Source organism: Cibotium barometz, chromosome 11 (assembly GCF_041138505.1).
Source record: "Cibotium barometz isolate CiBa-2024 chromosome 11, ASM4113850v1, whole genome shotgun sequence".
NCBI lineage: Eukaryota > Viridiplantae > Streptophyta > Polypodiopsida > Cyatheales > Cibotiaceae > Cibotium > Cibotium barometz.
Window position 1 is genome coordinate 38,343,052 of NC_141056.1, and position 25,530 is coordinate 38,368,581.

Sequence of the window (25,530 nt, forward strand, 5' to 3'; positions counted from 1 at the left end):
TAGTGGGAAGGGAGCCATGGCCAAGCTTTGGCACCTAATCACCAATGAACAACCTCAATTCCAATGGGGCTAAATTTGATGACATAATCATCTCAAAATGGGTGCCATCAGCTCGTGTGCTCACCTTCCTCACTCACCAGAAGTTCCACGACCATCATAATAGGGTGTCCCTCACCATCCTCGCTAAGCCAATAAACAATAAATTGGGTCGAAGCCTCTACTGAAGCTCCAAAGCTCTTGCAACCCATTTGATCCACACACTGCCTCTATCCCAAGTGCTCGACAATGCCAAATCGCTTGAGCCGCCATAGAGGCCGCCTAGCTCCATTATAGCTAAAGTCTATTGCCATACCTTAAGCAATGTAATAATATTGACTCCCCAAGCAAAGGGATGTCAAGTAAACGTCAAATAAAGAAAAAAGAGAGTTGATGAATGCAATTGAGTTGGAGAAGTCTTTGTGTTAGAGAAGTGCACACATACAGGCACACATTCGGCTTATTTCTCATGCACGTCACCTACATATTTTCCTATCATAAAATTTTCACTTCTCGCATCTCATAGCATACAAAAACACATGTACATTCAACTAACCTCGTCAATGCCAGCCCTCCAAGTATATCTTTAGATGGGGGGACCATGGCGGCTGTACGACCCATCGCCCTCAAACTTGCATGTACCTTTAAAGAGCATCAATGCATGTAACCTTTGCTTTGACTCTAATTCACTCCAACACAACCTCATCCTTTTGGGGCTGATGTATTGTCCACGAAGAAGCCTACTATCTAGGCATCATAACATGATGTGTGATGCCTACTCTCTAGGCATCACACACTGTGAGATCGAGACATCCTATCATGTTGTGCCAAGAAGATCCTGACCACTATCTACCCATGGAAATCATTCCATGGTGGTCATGGCACTTATTCCACCAATCAAAGGGTGCATACCTCTTCTACCTCATGTTGAAGGGTTCATGCCACTTCTATAACCAACAAGAACCTAGCATGAAGAGACCTCTATATTGCTTGTCAATTTCCATGCCACCTCACCAAGCTGCTACCGTCAAGGTAGCCAAAGCCCACCGCTTTGCCCTGCATCTGGTGGATAAGTCCCAACCTATACCGCTTTGCCCTGCATCTGGTGGATAAGTCCCAACCTATACCACTTACTCTCGGCTGCCAACTTTATAGCGTATCTTGGACCTTCCACACCTTTCCACCATAGCTGCACCAACTTGGGTGATGCAAGGGCATGGCACCATTAGAAAGGTGGGTATGTTAACCACTATATGGGTTAACATGGTTTTATCTCCCTGACCTACCATAAAGCGCTTCACCATCTTACCCACTTGAACACACAATTACCTTTTGTAAGGCACTGGAACATATAAAGCGACCTCCTACTTGTGAGAATTATGAAGGAAATACTTACTTGGAGGAATCATGTTCAATTCCTTGCCTAATGATTATTCTAGTTTAGCTATACGTCAGGATATTGATACATGAGGCCTCGAGTGGGATACTCTATCCTTGGATTAATATTTTGGTATTTCGGCTACTATAGTTTTATAGAGTTATTGAATGGGTAGGGGTTTGAGAGAGAGAGAGAGAGAGAGAGAGAGAGAGAGAGAGAGAGAGAGAGAGAGAGAGAGAGAGAGAGAGAGAGAGAGAGAGAGAGAGAGAGCTGCTTAACGTCGACTTATTGAATGGATAGGGGTTTGTGTGTGTGTGTGTGAGAGAGAGAGAGAGAGAGAGAGAGAGAGAGAGAGAGAGAGAGAGAGAGAGAGAGATGCTTAAGGTTGACTTATTGAATGGGTAGGGGTTTGAGAGAGAGAGAGAGAGAGAGAGAGAGAGAGAGAGAGAGAGAGAGAGAGAGAGAGAGAGAGAGAGGCAACTAACCTGCCGCCTGGAAGGCAGGTCTAGGCCACTCGTTTTTAAAGAAAAACATGTTTACTATTTCATAATTTTGTTGCCCCCACTAGAACCACCATTTCTTAAAGGTTTAGTAGGGTTCCAAAATAATAGGCCGACCATAAACTCATGGTTAACTTTAGACATTTTTGAAATGTTTCCAGCTCTCTTGTGACCCTTATAGGTATGGGAGATGTAGCTATAACATTATTAGCAATTTTATATTGCATTAAAAAAAAGGTTTGTAAGCAACTCTTTTTAATTGTTAGGTTTTCAAGTACCCCATTAATTAATTAGAGTCCTCATGGGCCCTAATTAATTAATGGAGAGGTAAGGTTAGACCTTAGGGTAGGTTAAACCCAAGCTCTAACCTTAGAGCTCTCTCTTTCTCACCCCCAAGTTGTCGTGATCCTCTTCCCTAGGTCATCGTCCTCTCTCTCCTGTCCTTTGCCTAGCTTGCTACGCTAATAAGAAAGCTCCTCTCCTCACATGAATCTGCCAAGCAAACTCTAGACACGAGCTCCTCTCCCCATATTGATCTGCCAAGTGAACAATATAGACACGAAGCATCTAGATATGATTTCCTTCCATCGTGAAATTGTGAAGAATCCATTTTTTTGGCAAAGTAGAAACTAGAAGCCCTCGTGAACATTCACCAACCACTTGGCGCAAGTCTAAGGCTCAAATTTTTTTTCCATCTCAAAGGTCCGACCTTCGACCCACAACCCATTCCTAAACTAATTAATGTAAAAAAAACGTTTGGGATGTATATACATATATATAGGGTTTTTAAAATCTCAATTATTAATTAATGTCCAGGGATAGGGCCCAACCTTAATACTAAGGTTTTTAAAACCTTAGCAAACAGATCTACAAGCAACTATGTCATTACTCAAAGTCTCTGCACTCATATCTAACATCCAGAGCCCTCCACAGCATGGAGCAAACACTACTCAAGGAAGAGAAGGAGTGGACCCAGGGGAGAGAGAGAGAGAGAGGATGGGCGCGAGCAAACACTACTCAAGGAAGAGGAGCGGACCCAGGAGAGAGAGAGAGAGAGAGAGAGGATGGGCGCGCTCTGCATTTTTAGGTGGGTAGAAAGAAGGCTAGAACCCCAGCCAGATCATTATTTAAATATCGAGGGGCAAAGTAGCATGTTCGCGTCTTATTCACACTAAAGTGAATGTGAAACCATATGCAATTTTTTTATCAGAGATGCAGCAGTGTAAGTTTGGCGGGAACAGAAAAGCCTGTGCGAGAGCTTTCCCTCTCTTTCTTCGCAAGGTTTTAGTTGTCACGAGGTTTGCCGCGTTAAGCGTAACCTCCCCTGCGTTTTCCGATTTCTGCAGTTGTAGCCAATCGATGTGAACTTTCAGAGGGCAGGTTCTTTCAGAGGGCAAGTTTACCCTAATCGGCTTCAGGTGATTGTTCCGCCTGCATTTCCTGGCTGCTGCTTGCAAATTTGTCTTTACCAGAAGACCATGTCGATTTCTCTAGAGCAGGTAGAGCTATGGCTGGCCTCCACCATAGGCTCCCAAGAGGCTGCCATCAGGTCCGCAACCGCATCTCTGGAGTCTGCACAGTCCATCGCCGGCTTCCCCTTCATCCTCCTGGCCCTCTCTTCAGGTACAAATCCTTAAAGAACAGTTTCTTTTTCTTGACTAAATGCAAAATGTCAAAGTCTTGGCATCCGGTTAGGGTTAGCTTACAGGGTTGACAAGTTGGCTTTATGCTATTTTGATGTGGATTACATTAATACATGAACTTTAACCTTATTAGGAGCTTTGGAGGAAGGGAGAAGACTCGCAGCTGCTACTTATCTAAAAAATCTTCTAAAGACTCAATGGCACAAACCGGAGTTTTTGTCTCCAAATGAACGACTTGCCTTTAGGAATCAGCTTGTTGATGCACTCTTACAGGCAGACTTTGTGGTGCTGAAGACTTTGGCTGAAGCGGTTTGTCCTTACTCCTTTAACTGGTCATCTGAGTAGGCTTTTCAGATTTTCTCAAAGACCACCATGTAATGCTGTGTCACTCTGAGTTTTAAATCTGGATCTTGCTTAACTTTGAGCATGTCAGCATATTTGTTTCTGTCTGCCCTATGTGACATAGTTAGAGATTCACATTTTTTTTTCCCGGGAAAGAGGTTCTTCTATTAATTACCAAGCAAAACAGCCATGATGGCTAAGTACAAACTCAGCTCCACAAGGGGAAGGATGCTCCTCCTCCTCCGGTTCGCTCCTCTAGGAGGAGAAGGCTATCTCATACGAGGGGAGGGGGAAACAACCACACAAGTGGTCTATAGTGCCAAGTGGGCTCACCACCACTCTTAGTGAGAAAGGGACGGTGATGTAGAATCCTCGTGGCGCTTCCGCATGCGGTTAGCCACCATGAAGCCTCCCCCACTGTCTACGGAGGGTATGAATGATATCCGTGGCCTCGTTGCATCGAGCTCTCTAAATATGCCACGTAGCAATATTGCTACAAATCTCCCATCTTTGGCTAGAACCTGGAGTCCAATGATCAAGGATGGAGCTAGGATTGGCACTACAAAAATACGAAGGTGAGAGACCTGAAGGGCAAGTCCCCACCCTCCTCATATGCCATGATGATGGCCTTGGCCTCAGTGGCCCAAGCAATTGTGCCCCACGAGAGGGCCCGATCCATAACGAAAATGTGGAGAATCCTTTTCCCGACACTCAAGGCATGCCATGTCTAGGATCTTTTAAATGCACAATTTATGTGGAGTCGAACCCCTTAAAATACAAACTATTGGCCTACCTCCTATGGCCAGCCAACTGCCAATCGCCAAGCTCCGATGTGCCAGTTGCCACTTCCGTGACCGAAAACTGTTCCACAACCTCTTCTAGAAATCCGGGAGAAACCGAGGAGGGAGGCCCCGAGTGAAATTAGAGCTTTGCTTCTAACTCGAATTGTCAGTTTAGGGATAATCCTTCTAGTCTTCCTGAACTTGCCAAACATGCCAAGCCGTGATGGTATTGTACCCTCTTTATGTCCTCTTGAAAAATGATCCATTTGCTCAAATTCTATTTTGCTTGCATCACTGCTAACATGTGGGACTTTTGCCAAGGGTTTGAATAGCAAGTAATGACCATATCTTGTGCGTGCCGATGCGAGGGTCGATGTCAAGGAGGTTCTTTAAGTCGTTGGGAGGAGAAAGCATCGACCCGCTCTAGGGTGATTGAATCCTTCCACACCCAAGACGCCACCGAGATCGGTAGGTGATCCTCTTCAATGTAATAGGCAGCGGAAGTCTTCGTATTGGAGGATCCTGTCACACAAATGCTCACACCGTCTTCTGTATCTTGAGTTTCACGAGTTTAGCAATCCACTTTAATACTTCAAACTTTAGAGAGATATGAGAGAGACAGATGAGAACTGTACACCAAATTGGGTCCCAAATTACCCACTGAAGGGTCCCTTAACTCGTTACCGAGATAGTATTTGCTTTATTACTTTATAGAGAATGACTGTGGACCGTAGATAAGCCAAATGCAAGATCTCGGAGGATCGGAAGCCTGGCTGAACTGTACACGGCTGTAGAAACACCACAATGAACTGATCTCGAGCCTATGCACTTTTCCCAAGGGTATGAGGAAGGGCTGCACACTTGAGGCTGAGAAGGGACTGTAGCGGATTGTTCTAAGCTATGAAAATATGCTGAAAATGCTTATGAATGTTGTGTTACCTTCACCAGATGGTTGGGGTAGGTGTGGATGATGCATAGAAGGCTGAGAACTGCCGTAGGAATGAAACGCAGATTTGTAGGGGTACTGTGCACAGGCCGGTTGCGGGATGTGCAAAAAATGCAGATATGCTTGATTAGGGCTTGTGGAGGACTGTACGGCTGCGCCTGAAGGCTGTCCTACTGTATTGCTGCATTAGGACTGTTGGACTACTGCGTTGGGACTGCTGAACTATTGCGCTTGAGACTGTGGATGACTGAAGCAAAAACGCAAATGCTCAAAGGGCTAGAGAAGCAAACGCAGATGCTAAGAGGGATGGATGAACTACTGGCTATAGGCGGGTATGCTCCTAGGGCTGAGGATATGAGGCGCCTGGATTCTGATGGCTGAATGGAGAACTAAGCACAATGCTTGCGTATTTATACTAGTTGGGAGCTGGTCAAAGTTGGTTGACTGGTCATAAAGTTATTAAACTTTATGTTATAAAAATGGCATTAAATGCTAATAGAATACTATAAAATATTGAAAAAATACTAGATAAATCCTAGTTGATTTCCTAAGGCTTCTGTGATGTTCTAAGTGATGCACAGGCATATGAATGCATGTTATGTAAAATGCAGAGTGCTTTTTGATGCAAACCCTAAGGCTTTTACTGACTCTACATGCATGAATGATTCTCTCCAAGTGGGTTAAGGGACTTGACTGACTGACTGACCTGCTAAGGCTGAGGAATGACCTACGTAGCTCGTGCCTGACTTATCTTGGATTGAGGATATACAATGGGGTCATGGCATACGACAAATATCATCCTATTGGGTTCTAATAATGTACAGATGTTGCACTGTTGATGATGAGCCATCTTGTCACCATGCATCGAGTGCAGAGTGCATGTGACATTCCCTCTTGCTTAGCTTGGCGGCAGGTTCATGGCTTCCAAGTAGTCCACCAACAACTGGGAGTACTCTTGGAAGAACTCCTCGTCTAGCCATACGGCTTCGTAGGTACCTCGATCTTGGAATTTCGTATAGAATTGACGAATCCGTTGACCGGAACCATGCTTCCAACGATGAAGAAGGATCTGCTCGGGCTCGATGACTTCTGCTTCGTCTACCACACGTTTGGTTGCTGTTCATCTGAAACATCAAACACTTCTAGATCAACATATGGTTTTAGCCAAGAAACATGGAAAACATCATGCATTGTCTAACCGGTAGGCAACTTTAACTTCATGGAGACATCACTTAACTTCTTAACTATTGGAAAAGGGCCAAAATTACGGAATGAAAGCTTGGGACAACGTTTGTCCACTTGTTTCAATCTTTGTTTCATGATGCGTAGATAGACCCAATCCCCTTCCTTGAAGTGGATATCTCGTCTAAACTTACTTGCTTGTTTGTGAACTGAATAATGGCCAGGCTCAAAATTGAGGGCCAAACTGGGCTGAGCAATGAGTACCAAACTTTGCGGAATCGACATACTGATTTTCTATGCTTTTTAAGTCTTTTCCAGAGATGTTGAGAATGGTAGACTCTTGAATGGTTTGGATGTTGGTCTTTCTACTAAGAACATCTGCTTCTGGATTATGCTTGACCAGGGATGTACTTGATCATTCCTCCTAACCTGGTGGAAGTGCTGACCTTGTCTAGTGTGTTGATTACTCCACTGGGCACTTGGCATCGTCGGGAGCCACTTAAGTGCTTGGTAGTCTATGGTGACTGTGAAAATGCGTCCATGAGGAACAGGTTTCAAATGTTTGAGAACTGATTGCTATTCTAGCTTGCCCTTGAAAGTCTTGGAGCATAAGCTCTGGTCAATCTGGTTTTCGTTGCTCTCCTCAAGGAAAATAGTGGGCCACTAAAAACCACACCAAGGTAAGTATATATGCATATGTATACTCCACTGTCTCCTGACCATATGTAAAGGTGGGTACTGACCTCCTAACCCACTGTGCTGTGGTGTTAAACACCATCACCTTGGTTTTACCAAGGTTAATAGACAATCCACTGTCCTGTGCAAACGTGTGCAATGCATCCAAATGACGTTGCATCCCCTCTGGAGAATTTGAGATCAATACAATATCATCAGCATACAATAACAGCGGAATCCATGTCCCTGCTAGCTGTGCTCCTCTGTCACCCTCCCGCTCTACATAGTCCGAAACCTCATCCACATACATCCCAAATAAGGTGGGAGAAAGGGGGCATCCTTGTTTCACCCCAATAGTGGAGTGAACCATATCAATTATACCCTGAGTAGTACGTACCTGCCCCACAACTGTCCTGTATAAAGCCATGATTCCCCAAATCAGCTCTGTGGGCACTCCCATCTCTTGTAGTTTGCGCATCAGTCTAGCTCTCGGTAGTGTGTCAAAAGCTTTGTGGAAATCCACAAAGCAACAATAAATCCTCCTCCCATATAATCTGCCCTCCTCAATAATAGCTCTGAGGGTCAAGATATGGTCAAGAGTGGAGAAACCTCTCCTGAACCCTGCCTGCCCTGATGCACGTATGCCCTCTCTCTCTCTGCCCATCTACTCAACTCCTGCTCAAGAATAGATGCATATAATCTAGCCAATGTGTGACCAATCATGATGGTACGATAATTCCCAGGAAGCATGGGATCCCCTGACTTGAAGATAGTCACAATCGTGGACATATTCCAAGTCTCAGGAAAACCCTCACACATGGCTCGGTTAAACATCATAGCAATAAGCTCTGCAAGCATATCTCTGGCATGAATAAAGTGCTCTGCTACCAAACCATCATGATCATATGCTCTCCTAGTTCTCATCCTGTCAATAGCTTTCCTTACCATCTTAGCAATAAAGAAAGCACATGTCTTTGGGCATGGCTCCGATGGGTCTGGCAGGGGCGGCTGTCCTGGTGCTGTGTACAGGGATGCTGCATACTCACCCCAAATCTCTGTGGAGGTAGTGGCTGGTGATGGTGAATGCTCATGGAATAGTCTCCATGCCTCGCCTGAGTCTTGACTCATAAATAACTGATACAAATCCCTCTCTAACTGAGCAAGATAAGCCCTCTTCTTTTGTCGCACTAGGTGCCGGAAGGTAATCTGTGATTGTCTGTGAGTGGTAACACCCATGAGCATCTCTCTTTGTAATCTGATCCTCATCTCTCTGCACTCCTCATCATACCACTGTTCTGGGGCATGTTCCCAGATCGTCTCCGTGTAGGCTGACTATGGGGATATGCCTCTGATGCTAGAGCATGAAGCGTCTCTATCAATATCTGAGTGAGCTCATCTAATGGCCGTCCCGGCTCCTCGGCACATAAGCGTCTGTATATCTTATCCGTGTACACGGTGTCAGTCTCTCTCGTAAAGGTATAACGAGTGTGTGTGGAGAACTATCCCAATGGAGCTGTGTTGAACTGAAATGTGACAGTGAAGGACAAGATAGCATGATCCACTGCTACTCCAACCGGCCTAGTGCCTACCATAAAATCTTGAAAAGAGGGAATGAGACTGGGCTGAGCCATAACATAGTCCATTGTACTAGCACCATGCCGATGTGGAAAGCTAGTGGAACCGCCTGCTATCGGGAATCTCTGTAGGCCATTCAGGATGGCCAATCCATGTGCAGTCCCCATGTCTATCAAATACCGCCCATACACAGTATGCTTCTCATCCTGTGAGAGTCTAGATAGGCCCATATCCCTAACATCAAGCTCCCTCAACATCTCCTCTGAGGTATCATATCCACATGTACCTAGCTTGCTCGTCTCTGCGGACTATATGTATCAGTGGCTGCAGCTCCTCTCTAAACAATACTGCCACTCCTCCTGAGCCCCGTCCTCTATGCTCTGAACGAGTCTCCTGTCTACAAGCTGTAACTCGCAGCGGCGGTGCCCGGGGGACTAGGGCCTTTGACACACTTGTTGATACCATCAATGCATATTAAAACATTTAAACATTTAAACATGGCCACAGCCTTAACACATATCCATCATCACTTTGCATAAAACATAAAGCTATACAAAACATCCACAAATGCTGAAAATGGAGCTTGCACGTGTGACACCGCATAGAGGCCGGAATGGGCCGACCCCCCCCCTTGGAGTATTTTATTACCCAAGGAGAATTATATCATGTACAAGCTTTGAGGGCCTTACTCTCCCCACGGGAGATGCCGGATTATCCATATACAAATGCCATAACACAGCCCAACACAAGGCAACTGAGCCGGAACATAGGCTGTAGAAATGCCGAGCCAACAATATAATCCATATACCTCCGTGTGGGTACTGATTCTTCCCCAAAAACCACGGGTCTTCATGCAATAGAAAGGGTACAGCAAGTACAACTCTCCATTCAGCCGGTACAGCCGGTACAGTGGCTGGTACAGCAGGTACGGTGGTTGGTACAGCAGGCACAGCAAGTACAGAAGCTGGTACAGCAAGTACAGTGGCTGGTACAGCCGGTATGGTGGCTGGTACAGCAGGTACAGCAAGTACAAATGCTGGTACAACACATACAATGGCTAGAAATCATAATAAATGATTGAATACCCTTGCCTTCAGTATTTCTTCGCGATGGAAGCCTCCAAAACAGTCCCCAACAGCCGGTATTCTTCATGGGCAGCCTTCAAGTGAGAGAAAGAGAGTAGCCATCATTAGGGCAACCTGTAACGGTGGTAGAGGCTAGTGTGGAGCAAGAGAGCCTCCATGAATGAAGAGAGAGGGCTCCAATTTATAGATTTGGGCCTCCCATGAGCTAAAATGGCAAGAGAAGGTTACGATGACAAGTGGAGAGCCACACAATAGCTGAAGTGACAAGTGTGAGGCCACTTGTCTCACTTTGATCCTTTTTCTAACAAGTGTCAGGCCACTTGTCTCACTTTGGTCCACTTTCTTGCCACATGTCCCAATCTAAGAGATGGGTCCTTTCATAATCTTTACCTCTAAAAATATCCCAACTGGTAGACATTCTGTCATAGGCACTTTGCCAACTCTTGGTATCTGCTCAATTCCAGATGTAATGACGCGAACAGAATTTCCATCGGAGTCGGGCCAAAAATAGCAACTCTCCTAAATTTTAGGAGTGCGGTCCTTTGTATTCTAGGATAATCCCCCATTCCCAAAGCTTGTACTTTCCAAATATTTAAGCATCTTGGAGTCCACCAGACCCCTTTCAGACTGGGAAATGTCCAGGCTGGTGACATCCTCCCCAGCTTCTTAAAAGTTGTGCGCAACTTTAAGCTTCAAGCCATATATTCAAGATATAATCATGTCCCATCGATTGGGCGAGACGAGACAGTCTCAAAAATCCAATATAACTGAAGAATCCATGTCCCAAAGAAATGGGTGAGACTAAATAAGTCTCCATAATACCAATAATGGGCGAGACAAATCAGTCCCATAAGTCCAGATATCATAATCCATGTCCCAAGTAAATGGGCGAGACAAAACAGTCCCATGAGTCCAGATATCATAATCCATGTAGATCACCAAGGAGCTGCCTTGACGCCCGGCCCGACTTCAGTGCCCATGTTCTCTACCATTGGCTCTATGTTCTACCAAGCAAGGTAGCAACATCTTGAAGAGCACTTAGGACAAGAGAAATACTACACAGGGCGGCTAAACAAGGAGTCCTGAAAACAATCACTCGCAAGCATAGATAACCTGGTGTTCCATACGCATTTCTGCTACACATAGTTTATAGGCATTTCGGCCACCAATAGTGTGTAGGCATTTCGGCTACCAACTCACACTACCCTCTCAAGTGCCCATGTTCCCTTCCATCTGCTCTCTATTGTTCCACCCACACATGGTAGAAACAATCTTCAAGAGAGCACGTAGGACAAGAGAACACTACACAGGGTATGTTGTGCTCCACACTACCCTTTGAAGTGCCCATGTTCCCTTCCATCTGCTCTCTATTGTTCCACCCTCACATGGTAGAAACAATCTTCAAGAGAGCACGTAGGACAAGAGAACACTACACAGGGTATGTGAATCATGAGTTTCATAAGTCCAATTCATCCCAAATAAAGGGAGCCAAAAAGAATAATCCATCCCAGTAAAAGGGAGCCATAAACATAATCCATAAACCTGAGGATGGATCCAAATCCCTAGAAAAGAAGTCCAGGAATCCATAGACGTGTATACCATAATCTTTGTATACCATAACTCTTACCACATACTCCGTGCTAACCACACACCTTGGAGTAGAGGTGGACTTTATCCATAAAAGCATCATATCCATGAGATATCCAAAGATTGCTTCTCTATAAACTCGGACAGATTCGTCCATAGAAATTGCTTGTGAAGCCCAATATCTATATAAATCTCGTCCAAGAAAGAAATCTCCATAGATATAATCTATCCCAATAAAGGGAGCCATGAAAAGAATTCATCCCATTAAAGGGAGCCATAAACAATGTTTCCCTGAAACCATTTCAAGGCAAACAACAACACCTTTCTCCTTGCATAGCTATACAAGGGTTAGTGAACATCAAAAACACTTCATAGCAAAAGCACTAACTTTGCAAACTGAAAGTATACTTAGCTTTTCTTTGCCAGGTTGGTCATGAAGCCAAAAGAAATATCTCGTCACCATATCCTTAAGATATCCTGAGATATATCTCCATATAGCTTGCCTGTAAGCTTGATAATATAATCCACAATATCCATATGGAAAGAGTGCGAAACGTGTGCACATAAAGCCAACTTCACACTTCCATGATAAAATTCTGTGAATTCATAAATCCTTAGATCAACAAGCTGTCTACTGCTCATGCTCTTGCTTCATAAGCTATGAAGCGGCTGGCCATGCTTAACAGCAATGATGGTAAGTGTGGTCCCCACTTGAGATCTTTTCTCTTCCTTATTGATAGAAGGAAGCCTCCGCTTCCAAGAAAGCCTATGCTCTGATACCAATGTAACTCGCAGCGGCGGTGCCCGGGGGACTAGGGCCTTTGACACACTTGTTGATACCATCAATGCATATTAAAACATTTAAACATTTAAACATGGCCACAGCCTTAACACATATCCATCATCACTTTGCATAAAACATAAAGCTGGACAAAACATCCACAAATGCTGAAAATGGAGCTTGCACGTGTGACACCGCATAGAGGCCGGAATGGGCCAACCCCCCCCTTGGAGTATTTTATTACCCAAGGAGAATAATATCATGTACAAGCTGTGAGGGCCTTACTCTCCCCACGGGAGATGCCGGATTATCCATATACAAATGCCATAACACAGCCCAACACAAGGCAACTGAGCCGGAACATAGGCTGTAGAAATGCCGAGCCAACAATATAATCCATATACCTCCGTGTGGGTACTGATTCTTCCCCAAAAACCACGGGTCTTCATGCAATAGAAAGGGTACAGCAAGTACAACTCTCCATTCAGCCGGTATAGCAAGTACAATGGCTGGTACAGCCGGTACAGTGGTTGGTACAGCAGGTACGGTGGCTGGTACAGCAGGCACAGCAAGTACAGAAGCTGGTACAGCAAGTACAGTGGTTGGTACAGTCGGTATGGTGGCTGGTACAGCAGGTACAGCAAGTACAAATGTTGGTACAACACATACAATGGCTAGAAATCATAATAAATGATTGAATACCCTTGCCTTCAGTATTTCTTCGCGATGGAAGCCTCCAAAACAGTCCCCAACAGCCGGTATTCTTCATGGGCAGCCTTCAAGTGAGAGAGAAAGAGAGTAGCCATCATTAGCGCAACCTGTAACGGTGGTAGAGGCTAGTGTGGAGCAAGAGAGCCTCCATGAATGAAGAGAGAGGGCTCCAATTTATAGATTTGGGCCTCCCATGAGCTAAAATGGCAAGAGAAGGTTACGATGACAAGTGGAGAGCCACACAATAGCTGAAGTGACAAGTGTGAGGCCACTCGTCTCACTTTGATCCTTTTTCTAACAAGTGTCAGGCCACTCGTCTCACTTTGGTCCACTTTCTTGCCACATGTCCCAATCTAAGAGATGGGTCCTTTCATAATCTTTACCTCTAAAAATATCTCAACTGGTAGACATTCTGTCATAGGCACTTTGCCAACTCTTGGTATCTGCTCAATTCCAGATGTAATGACGTGAACAGAATTTCCATCGGAGTCGGGCCAAAAATAGCAACTCTCCTAAATTTTAGGAGTGTGGTCCTTTGTATTCTAGGATAATCCCCCATTCCCAAAGCTTGTACTTTCCAAATATTAAGGCATCCTGGAGTCCACCAGACCCCTTTCAGACTGGGAAATGTCCAGGCTGGTGACACAAGCTGTCTCCCATCGGTATCCACTAACATGTGGCATGGACTGTCCAGGAGCTTGATGCGTCTCACAGTAGAAGATGATGTCCCTCCCAGTGAAACTATCCTCAAAAGCCCCTACATCAAGGTGTAGAGATCCATTACAATTCCAAGTAGCAACTTTGAGTGTAGTCCCATAGGTCTCGCGCCGTCATGAAGAGCGCCTCTCCATAATCACCACTCTACCATCTCTATAGAAGGCCACTTTCCCTTTCTCTCGGGCTGCCCTTATCTCGGGCATAACTTCTTTCATGTGGGCAAGTTGCGAGAGTGTGAGGTCATCTCCAAGAAATATTCCCGTCTTCTTGAGTGTAGGACGTCTCTTCAAGAAGTCCTTCTTTGCTTCCATGGAGGGGAAATGAATGATAAGTGCTCTCTCCTTAGAAGATTCACCACTATCTTCTCTCTTCTTTCCCACTCTCCATGCCTTTGTGTGCGTGGCTTCAATGCCCATCATAGAGAAGAGCTCCTTGGTTTCCCCTTTCCCATCATCACGGTCTTTTAGACCGGACACTCGTACATGTAAGGCCCGGGTCTTCCTCCTTTGCTCCTCTTCAAGGGTCATGTTGATGATGGTGGGAGTGGGGATGAGAGAGAGAGAGAGAGAGAGAGAGAGAGAGAGAGAGAGAGAGAAGCGTATAACTCTGCTATATACACAAGAAAATCCCGAATATCAAATATAAACTGTGGCGGGCCAAGGGCCATTTTATATGGCCCCTATGAGCCAGTACGCCAGCACACAATATAGCTGACAACAGATGTAACACGCGGAAGCTCTGGGGTCTTCTTTCAGCCCTAAACACCACTGAGAACATGCTGATGCAAAACGCAGACATGAAGAGAGTAGAGAGAGAGAGAGATGCTGGAAATTCAGTATATTAGTATGTTACAAAAAGGTACTCAGTCCACAGCCCTAGGCTGCCTTGAAGAAAAGGTGATAAACACCCAAAAGTCTAGTCCCTACTTGGACCCTAATGATCCACCCCATAAAGGAATGAATGAATCAAACTATGAGCACACTTTGCTATTTATAGGGTTCTTGGACACTTGGTATACTGGCTGACTGCTGGTCGGCCAGTCAAATATGCATTAAATACTCTTCAGCGTTGCCCGACTGGATCTCTTCCCTTGTTATGATGCGCCTGCAGCCGCCCTGTCCTCTGGTTCAGCCGACCACCTCTGTGAGTAGCCGATAGCCTTCTTCTCTTCTAACGCACTGATAGGACATCCTCTTCATGGCCTCCAGGCCTTGCTCCAAGTCCACATTGTCCACTTTTGTATCTTGTGCTCCAAATCCCTAGCTCTAATGGTCTTTTTCTAGTTACCTCTGCTCGAGAGTCTCTTAGAATGTCCATGGCATCTTCATGCACATGACATCCCCCTCTGCTAAACTTGATGACGGGATTCCAACCTGTTCTTGGATGACTGTCATCATCCCACTCTATTCCTGGAGTCCCTTTGTCATCCATCCAACTCTGTCACTGAAAACCCGGCCTGGTCTCAAAAACCACTCTGACTTTGAATAATATTCATGCATCTGTTCCCTCCAGTCCCCAATCCATTCTTGCCCTGACTCTGAACACTGTCTTGGTCTTCATTCTTGAGAAATGAGTTTGGCACTCTCACATCACCCCTTGGAGTATAATCCTCCCTTGGGACCGTTGCCCGATAACTTATCTGGCTCACAGGATTGCCATTCCCACTAGCTCTGTGGAACACCACCAACAAACCTCTTGGGAGCTCTTCCCGATTCTATGTTCTTTGCCTTGGGCTTCGTATCTGTGTACTTTCCTGTACCTTGGACCTGTACACCATCATATGGGACCGAATCAGTGTTTGGCTTTGCTGAGCCTGATGCTCTGATACCAATGTAACACGTGGAAGCTCTGGGGGTCTTCTTTCAGCCCTAATCACTATTGAGAACATGCTGATGCAAAACGCAGACATGAAGAGAGAGTAGAGAGAGAGAGAGAGATATGCTGGAAATTCACTATATTAATATGGTACAAAAAGGTACTCAGTCCACAGCCCTAGGCTGCCTTGAAGAAAAGGTGATAAACACCCAAAAGTCTAGTCCCTACTTGGACCCTAATGATCCACCCCATAAAGGAATGAATGAATCAAACTATGAGCACACTTTGCTATCTATAGGGTTCTTGGACACTTGGTATACTGGCCGACTGCTGGTCGGCTAGTCAAATATGCATTAAATGCTCTTCAGCGCTGCCCGACTGGATCTCTTCCCTTGTTATGATGCGCCTGCAGCCGCCCTGTCCTCTGGTTCAGCCGACCACCTCTGTGAGCAGCCGACAACCTTCTTCTCTTCTAACGTACTGATAGGACATCCTCTTCCTGCCCTCTAGGCCTTGCTCCAAGTCCACATTTTCCACTTCTGTATCTTGTGCTCCAAATCCCTAGCTCTAATGGTCTTTTTCTGGTTACCTCTGCTGGAGAGTCTCTGAGAATGTCCATGGCATCTTCATGCACATGACAACAGAATAAGGCTCACGACTTGCTCAGCCCTCCAGTCGGCCAGCTTCTGTCAGTCGGCCAGCTACAGAGGACCTCTTGGGGGCAGCAGAATCAATCGGCCACCATCTAGATGAGCCAAGTGCCACAAGACAGCCTCCCACACCTGAGGAAAAATAGGGAAAAATATGGAGAGTGGGGAAAAATGAGAAAACACCTAAATCGGGCGGGCACACCCACAACAGAGGCCCTGGTGTAAATATATAGACATGAGATGACTGCTAGCAGAATCAGAGGAATGATAGGATTTTGAAATCAAAGTGTCAAAAGTTAGTCAAAGTATAGAGTCGGTAGTCGAGGGAGGAAGGATGATAGGTTTCCAACCCATCATCAAGTTTACTAGGAGGGAATGTCACATGCACAACAATGGGCATGGCTAACCTCAGATCTAATCCCTAATTTAGGTAGTAGTTTTAGGGCAGATTTAGGGCACTAGCAGGTTGAGGCAGGGAGAAGCATCAAATCCACCAGTATCAAGCTTCAGCAAGCTGGCCAACAGCAGGTTCCCAGATATGGGTACCATCAAGGCCGGTGGACATGGGAGCATTCAGGTTTTTTTAGCATTTTATACCAGTGGTGGACAAAGTGGAACTGGCCACCAACAGCAGTTGGCCAGGTTACATGGAATAATTGGAGCCTATATAAGGCTAGGCCAGCATAAGACGCAGGGCAGGTCAAAGTCAGTCAATAGATAGTCTAGTAAGTCATAATTCAGTCCTCTTTTGGAAGGCCAAAGGTCACAACAATTGTACAGATAAAGACATCTTTTTGTACCCTACTATCAGTGTACTGAAAATACAGTTCATCTCTCTCTTGTCTCTGCTGTCTATTCAGTGTGCTTGCATTAATGTTCCTAATCAGTAGGCTTAGGGCTGGATCAAGTACAACAAGGCTTCTGTGCATGCAAAAGTATTGTGCTAGGACCTTTGTAACACTGCTCATCCCACAGCTATAACTGGTGTCTCCTACTCGCAACCCAAGAGACTTTGTAGAGCTCTTTGTAATTTTGCTGTTTTCTAGAGCCTGAGCGGTGCCTTCCCTCATAGCCCCAACCACTTAGCAAAGATCTTCAAGGCGTTGGTAGAACTCTGCCTGGAAGCAACACAAATGCGACCAACTCTGTCCCATGCCTCTTGTATAGCTGTCTGCAATCCTGCTGTCAGTATAGCACCTGAGCTGTATTGTCCAGTGTTATGGAAGCCCCTGCTGCAAGCGGCACAGTTGATGTCCTGCAGCAGCCTGTACCTTCTGCTAGTTTTACACTTGAGGTACAGATGTGGCTGGTTCTGTCCATACAGCAGCAATCTACAGTTTGCCCTCTGCGTTAAAATCAGCGTTTCACCTGGCAAGATAGTGCTAAACCAAGGACTGATGATGGCTTCTTCACGTTTTTGCCTTTATAGACATTCCTGTCTGTTTTTCCACATTAAAACTCACTCAATAATGTATCTACTAAACAAAGGTTAGGAAAAACATAATCATTAATAATGAAATAGGCTTAGAAGTTGTTATGTACCCCTTGCTAAACCCATAAATCAAATTATAAGTGCATATAATAAAATATCCCATTAGCCACTGTATGTTTTTGGGATTTTTGCACGTCCACAAAACCCAAACATTAACATGCAAATAAATCCATGTAGTGTCCATGTCTAAAAAGAAGTCACTTGCACATGTTCTTGTCCCATTGCAAGATAAATAACACGTTATTATGAAAACCGAATCTCCATCTTGTAGAGCTTTGCATCATACTTTCACTCAAGAAAGGAATGTTGAATTGTTGACTCTGAAATTCTTTTCTACCAATCTCGGTGTAAGCCTCTCTTTCTCCAGCTTAGGAACAATGCATTAGGAGTTGTGACTATCTTGTGACCTTCTCCATGGGCCATGTTACCGCCTTGTGATGCCATAAATATGGGGGTTTATTGTGATTGCCATGGAGACTGAAAGTGTGCTTCAAGGGTTAGAAAGGTGCAAAAAGCAATAAAGCCATTCCAAAAAAATATAGCCCAAATTTTATTGAGTTCATAATTTCAAAAAATTCTGCCTAGTGTTTCGCTTTTCTCCTGCAGCTATTGTCGCTTGATTTTCATTCTTGATTTGCAACCAGATTTTGCGCATTTACTTTCAGCCCAGCCCGTTTGCTCCAACTTGTTTGCACCAACTTTTTCTCAAGCTGTTTGAGCCTTTCTTTTTTCCCTTCAGTTTTCTCTAATTTCAGGGATTTTCCATCTCATATCTCTCCAAAATTCTCTTCAAAATTGAAGCAAAGTTGCAAAACCCCCGACCAAAAACCCTAGAATTGGATTTGGATATTTTTTGCAATTTCACCTCAATTTGGTGAAATTGAAGTGAATTTTGTAGGAAGTCAAAAGTGAATATAAAAACCTTTCCGTAGGGTGAGCTTTTGGACAGGTTCTAGAAGTTCCTAGCCTTCTAGAGACATCTTCCATGGCTGGGGCAGCTGTGACAGTCACTGTTGAGAGGTACCATGTGTCACGATAGTCGTCAGTGACCCTTGTTGTACAGATGATCATGTGATGCTTACTAGGACTAGATGGCTCTTTATTCAAACAACTGATGGAGATAACTAGTAGACCGGACTAGTGCCATTGATGGCTTCGGGCGAACTTGCCTTTATAGCCCCGCCCGAAGCACACCAATGTTGACGATGATGATGTATGCTCCTCTTCCCATCACACTTGAGAACTTTCCGCCCCTCATAGGGGCAGTGAGACCTATGAGGTGTCAAATTGAATTGCGCCATGTTTTCTGCCTCTTATCATGAGAGTTGTCTCAAGGAATGTGCAGGGCCTTGGTGGCATCCTTCCTTGCCATTGAAAGCAAGTCATCAAGAACTAGCTTCACCATGCAGTTATGGATGGCCCCATGGATATTCTGCTCGTGCTGGAGCTTAAGCTTGATGCTTACATTGAGTCAAAAGTACTCTTGTGATAGCTGTATTTATTCCTTATATGCTGATTGGTCATGGAGTTACTATCCCTACTAGAGGACAATGGATTATGCTTATGTAGGTGGGATTGAAAATTGGTGTGTTGAATGTGTATGCTCCTAACCTTAGAGGAGGATTTTATGTTGATGATTGGACACTTGACAGAGGTGGCACTATCTTCATTGCTCGAGGCACCTCAAAGTAAAACCATTGTCTTGTGATTTTGTGCATCAGATGTAGCATGCAACCGGTATGATCGTGTAACACATAGTAAGGCCTTCTTTATACCTTTTCTTAAGTAGAGGTGATGAATGCTACATTGGAAGAGGAAGCCAAGAGACGGGCACGTGCCTTACATGTACGTGTAGTTGGGTGGGAAGATAAGGGAAATCCCCAAGAGGATGCAAAAGCTCTTGCAACAAAAATTGGAGCCACTGATGTATCCATTACCGGAGCATGGCGAGTAGGCAGAGATGAAACTAGGGTGAAGATATTGATCATGAGGTTTGGTGACTTGGACTATATAATGATATCATGAGGTTTGCTAGCATGGGAGACATATTACTATTGGGAGACTTTAATGCATGTACAGGCATAGAGCAGACAGAGCTGTATGATACTCAAGAGGCTATGTACCGGGAGATCACGGTAGGGGATGTAGGGTTGCAGAGATCAGCACAAGATGAGGGGGAGATTACAGATTATGGCAGGCATTTTCTCACACTAGGGAGTGCACATGGGTTGGTCATATACAATGGCTTATCGAGATGGCAAGGATCAGATGCTCTCACACATTGGAACTCTAAAGGGGAGCGAGCACAATGGACTACTTGATGGGATCTCCTTCATTGATACCTGATGTGCGGGGTTTCACGATTTGCAGTAGGCCCATTGGCATAGCAGCTGATCATGCATACTTGAGTTTCACACTAGTGGGTAGATCCTCGAGAGATGGGCCAGCCACTCATCTACCTAGGTACTGAGATCCTCCATTGGGCCATCAGGGAACCAACCATGCTCCCAGGGAGTCACCACTAATAGAGCAGTTATCTTATGTCGTGCTCGTCGGCCATGTCCACCAGGATCCTGATCACGGCATCCTCACCATCGCCTGATCAGAGCCATTATTGCTCGGCATTGGAGGCGCCTAGCTTGCTTCTACGACCTCTCCATTCTAGACAGCCCCATGGCGGAGATACTTGATCTAAGGAGAGGGCAACACTTCAACTGATCAGCATACACAGATGTACCTGATATACATTTTTCAGTATTTTCCAATATTTTCTACTCAGTATCATCTCGGAGTCTTACAGTTCTGTTCTTATAACTGTAGGACAATCAGTTTATTGTACTTTTTAGTCTCATATAGTTGTTCTCTTTGATGAGACACCAACTTCAGATGTACTCTTAGTTTTGGTCTCATAGGCCATTATGGCCTCTTAGAGACGTTAATATATCATATCATATCATATCATTTCATTTCATTTAAGCAATCCACTTTAATCTTTGTATAGAGGAGTTAAGAGGTGTAGAGATGGAGAGTCAACCTCAGATTGGTCCCAACTACCCACAACTACCCACTTAAGGGGCCCCTCTTGAAGTAGAAGGAGTATTTGCTTTATTACTCTGGAGAAGTTCTTTACCATTAAGACTTTACCAAGAAACTTACTTGATAATGATTGACTGTGGAATGCCAGACGCAAGGTCGAGGTAAACCAAACGTCCGTTGAACCATCAAACGATTTGTAGACAACTTCGAAGCCACTTCGGGAGCCAATGTGCACACCCAGATCTGCTGGGGGGATGCAGGACTGATGGCTGAATGCTGAAGATAATTTCTTTTGCTGCCTTGGACTATAGCACAATGAAGTGCTATGCTGAACAGATGGATACACAAGTCCTAGGACTCAAGCACACATGGAAAACTGCTTTGTTTCACTGCTGAAGGATGAAAGACGGAGATTATCTGTGCATGGGCTGAAGGGCCAATAGTCAAAGACCACAGACCACACGTGTGAAAAGGCACCTGCATAAAAGCTATTTTCAGCATGTCGTGGGCATGATTAAGACAGGCCGACAACAGAGTAGCAAACCAACTTGTAGTAGTAGGTGATCTTGTATAAGGTGCCAATTGGGCTATGGGCTTATGCTAGTCCCTTTTGTGGCCCTTAGGACAAACCATAAGAAGGTGGTTGCCCAAGGCTAGCCAAAGCCTATGATCCCTAATGCTTCTGCAATGTATCTATCCTAAGGTGACCTAAATGCTTTGTTATCCAAGTGGGTTAAGTGACTCATATCGACACCTAAGGCTTCAAATGTGACCTATGTAGCTCATGCGTGACATTTCCCTAGACTAGGACTCACAAAGGGGTTGCGGCGTACGACAAGTAAATCCTTAAAAGGTTTTACGGATGTACAAGTGTTACAAATGTAGCATGGACGATGAGCCAATGTGTCCCATAGCAGCTCTGTGCATGGGTGCATGTGACATTAAAGATCTAGGAAGCCACAACTCTCCTCCCCGAGTATGCATACCAGCAGAGTTATCAAGGCAGGTCATGGATGTTTGGAGAGCTTGTGATGCTCTTGACTCTAGGCAAATTGCCATAGAGAGTGTCAGTTATATTTATCACAGTGTGGCCCTAGCTAGGAGGCAAGAGATCTTAGATAGAGAGAGTCATGAGGCATAGATTGTGTGCTTTGGAGAACTTTAGAAACACCATGATTCCCGTGGATCTCAAATGCATTATGCATCATAAGGCTTGAGTTGCCGGACTCCTTTTGAGCAGCATGCATAGTTTCGTTGGCATAGATGATAGGAGTCATTTTGGATTCAGATGGGAGGTAGGTGTAACATGCACGAGGGAGATGCAAAAATGGGAGGAGGGAGAAGAAGACGGAGAGAAGAAACACATGGAGATGCAAGAAATTAGGAGAGTATACGATTAAATACTGGGGGAAAGGAGTTTGGTGAGGAAATTTGGGGTTTTTGGAGGGAAACGCCACTTGTTACCGAGGAAAATTTCCCCGTTTCCCTTGCTGTATCCCCCCTTGGAAGCACGTCTCCAATGGAAACGCGTTTTGGGGCCCAAGCAAAGGGGACATGCAGTTTCCACCATGCGGGGGTGCCATTTCAGCCGTTGCCTGTAACTATGGTTGGAGTAGCTTCGACCATGCATAGGATGTTCAAAGTCATAAAAGGAAGGCTTGCACAAAGACATGGAAGAGGACTAAAAATTTAGACACAGTTTTCACATAGAAAGACATTTGAACCAATTTTCACTTGGGACTTTGAAGAATGCCATATCATAATGTTCAGAAAGAGCTTGCTCACCTCGTTTCACCTCCTTTCAATAAGTGAAAGGGCTTGCGCTTCTGCCAACTAAGACTCTGCATATTCTTTTGGACTCTTCTTAAGCCCTTATCTAATAACATGGCAATCTTGCCAGTTGACCTAGTTATTCAAACCTTAGACTAATGCATGCATGCTAGCACCGTTAGTCAAATTAATATGGCTAGTTAAGAACATTTGAATTCCCAACAAACCCCAAAGGTTGAGCAGAAACAACAGCTTTTTTAAAAGGTTGCAGTGATCATTGGCGTCTTTGGGGTGGTCATGTGCATGTACATATGCATTCTTGAGTAGCTTTTATGCCCACTTGCGTGCCATCCCTTTGCTTGCTATGAGGCTGTCTCTTGGAATGTTACATGTAACTGCAACAACTTTCTCTTTAGTTTCTTGGCCTTTCTACATTTGTTTTTTAATTGCCTTGTCTCAATCAATTGTGTACAATGATTTAGACTTTGCCTTGGCTACTGAACTTTGACACCTATTGAAGATCAGGCTGATGATAGTCTTTTGTTTACAGTTCCGTCTTGTCATGGACAATGACTTTGTTCGTGGGAACACATGGCCAGAATTAGTTCCTGCTATGAAGATAGCACTTCACAAAAGCAATTTGTTGAATGGGACAGGATCCTTAGAAATAAGGGCATTCAATGTGCTTGTTGCTGTGCAAGCAATGATCAAGCCTTTTCGGGTAATTCATGAAAGCCTTTGTTTGGATTGTTCTTAAATGTCTTACACACAAACACATGCATGCGCACGCACACACTTGCACAGTGAAGATTCACATGCTTTGGAACACTTGTATAAAGTTATTTGCTTTTACTAGACTGAGTGGAGGCATACTTCTGATGTTTTGCTGTAGTATTTCATGAATCCAACACTTGCAAGAGAACCAGTCCCAGAACAGCTCGAATTGCTATCAGCAGAACTGCTTGTTCCTTTACACCATCTGTTTCATTTGCTTGTTGAAGAGGTAGTATTTTGCTAGTGTTTATGTGCTACATCTCTTTCTTGTTGCTCTTTGCACAGTTAATGTGAAGCATATGATTTTCTCAAACAATGTGTCCCATTGGCATCACATATGTTGCTACTCTACAATTATCTTCTTTTCCATTTACAATATGCAAGCATTCAGTAAGCAGGATTGTTTAAGTTTATCTGGCTCATGGTCTAGAGAGCCATGACCAAGCTACCAAATCTCGACAGAAACAGGCAAGACCTGAAAAGGTGGGATAAGTCATCCACCTTAATAAAGGGTTTCAGTGATAGTCTCTCCTAGTCCATCTTAGAGCTCAATTCAAAGCTGTGTCAGATTTAAGGGAACTCAGTCCTCCCTTCCTTCTCCTCCTCCCCCTCCCCCAAAACAATACTCGGTAGGGTATCTTGTATTACGAGTAATACAAGCTGGTGTTTAAGACAAACAGGCAAGCATTCCTCGCTTTGCCACCAAATTAAAGCATTTAAGCAGGTAAACAACAATTGGTGATTAGGATGCTGGGTATCTTGACCACTGTATTGCCCTTCACTTGGTCTTGACATTTCCAGACAGGCAGGGGCTTATTTCTGGGAAGAGGGCAGTAGCTCAAGAACTTGATCATAACCATCCTTTGTCAACTACAATAGGAGACAAACTGACCCATTTTGCAGGTTTGGAATATGCCTTTTTTGGATTGAAGTAGACCAATTTCAGTGGTTTCTGGACTAGGCTCTATTTTACAGGTCTTTTCCGTAACATACTTCTTTTCAAGCATTTGAAAACTTGGATTGTGAGCATGAACATTTTCCAAATGCACACTGAGGTGCCTGAATGGTAGGGATAGATTGGATGGCCATGGATATAAAAAGTCTCATGTAATTCATTGAAGTAGCTGGCCTTCATCATGGCTGAGTCTGTCCTTCACATCTGGAAAAGTGAAAGAAACTCAGTTCAATGGTTTATCCATGAAGATTTGTTTCCTACAGTTACATATCTTTATGCATGAACCTGTAGCTACTCTTGGGCCCTCATGACGTGAATGGGGGTGTCGTAGCACTTAGTCTATGCCATGCATGATGGAGTTGATGATCTCATTGAATCAAGATTGAACTTTTGTTTTTGTTAAGCTGGGAAATTTTGGTTAGTCTGCTTGTAATAGGATCTCCCAACAATTAAATATAATTTTGGTTAGTCTGCTTGTAATAGGATCTCCCAACAATTAAATATAATTTTGTGTGTAAAGCTCGAAGCCGTGAGCTAGACGTAATCGCCGTCAAGCACACACTTTTTGTCTTTTTCAATAGAAGGAGCTTTTCTTAGAAAAAAATGAGTCATGAGCTGGACTTGCACTCATATGTAACTTATGCTACTTTGTTCCTGATCAAGCTAGCTTATCCATAGTAGTTTATCCACAAATTTTTGTGTGTTGACAGGCCAAATTGTCAAAGGAAGTTGGTGCTTCTGCCAATGATGGTGCTTTGCTGGTCACCTGCAAATGCTTTCATTTAGCAGTGAGTTTTGTGTAGCAACAATTTGATTTTGTATTTATGGTTGTATTAAACTTTTGACGTATTATTAGTCAGCATTGCAGTGTCAACGGGTTGTTCGTAGAAAGGATTGTAGAAGTTTCTAGCGTTTGTGTATTATGTTTCGGAACGTTGATAAAGCAGTGGTGGGCTGAGGAAACCATTTTATGTGTGTTAAGCAAGAAACATGGGTATATGTGCTCAAAGACCTTTTCATCCTTGTGATAATAGTGCATGGATGTGGTGCGGCATGGGACTAGTTGACATGTGGCAATTCTCCATGACCTCAGGTTTC

The 25,530-nt window shown here is 44.4% G+C and overlaps 1 protein-coding gene across 1 annotated transcript in view; it reads left to right on the forward strand.

Moving 5' to 3' along the window:
* Positions 1-2,960: 2,960 nt before the first annotated feature.
* Positions 2,961-25,530, forward strand: part of LOC147634148 (ARM repeat superfamily protein) — a 56,152-nt gene continuing 33,582 nt past the window's right edge. Inside the window, exons 1-5 of the mRNA XM_086805275.1 lie at positions 2,961-3,537; positions 3,691-3,866; positions 23,254-23,424; positions 23,596-23,706; positions 25,143-25,220. Coding sequence (XP_086661401.1) covers positions 3,393-3,537; positions 3,691-3,866; positions 23,254-23,424; positions 23,596-23,706; positions 25,143-25,220 — 681 coding nt within the window. The 5' untranslated portion in view covers positions 2,961-3,392. The remainder of the gene's footprint in view (positions 3,538-3,690; positions 3,867-23,253; positions 23,425-23,595; positions 23,707-25,142; positions 25,221-25,530) is intronic.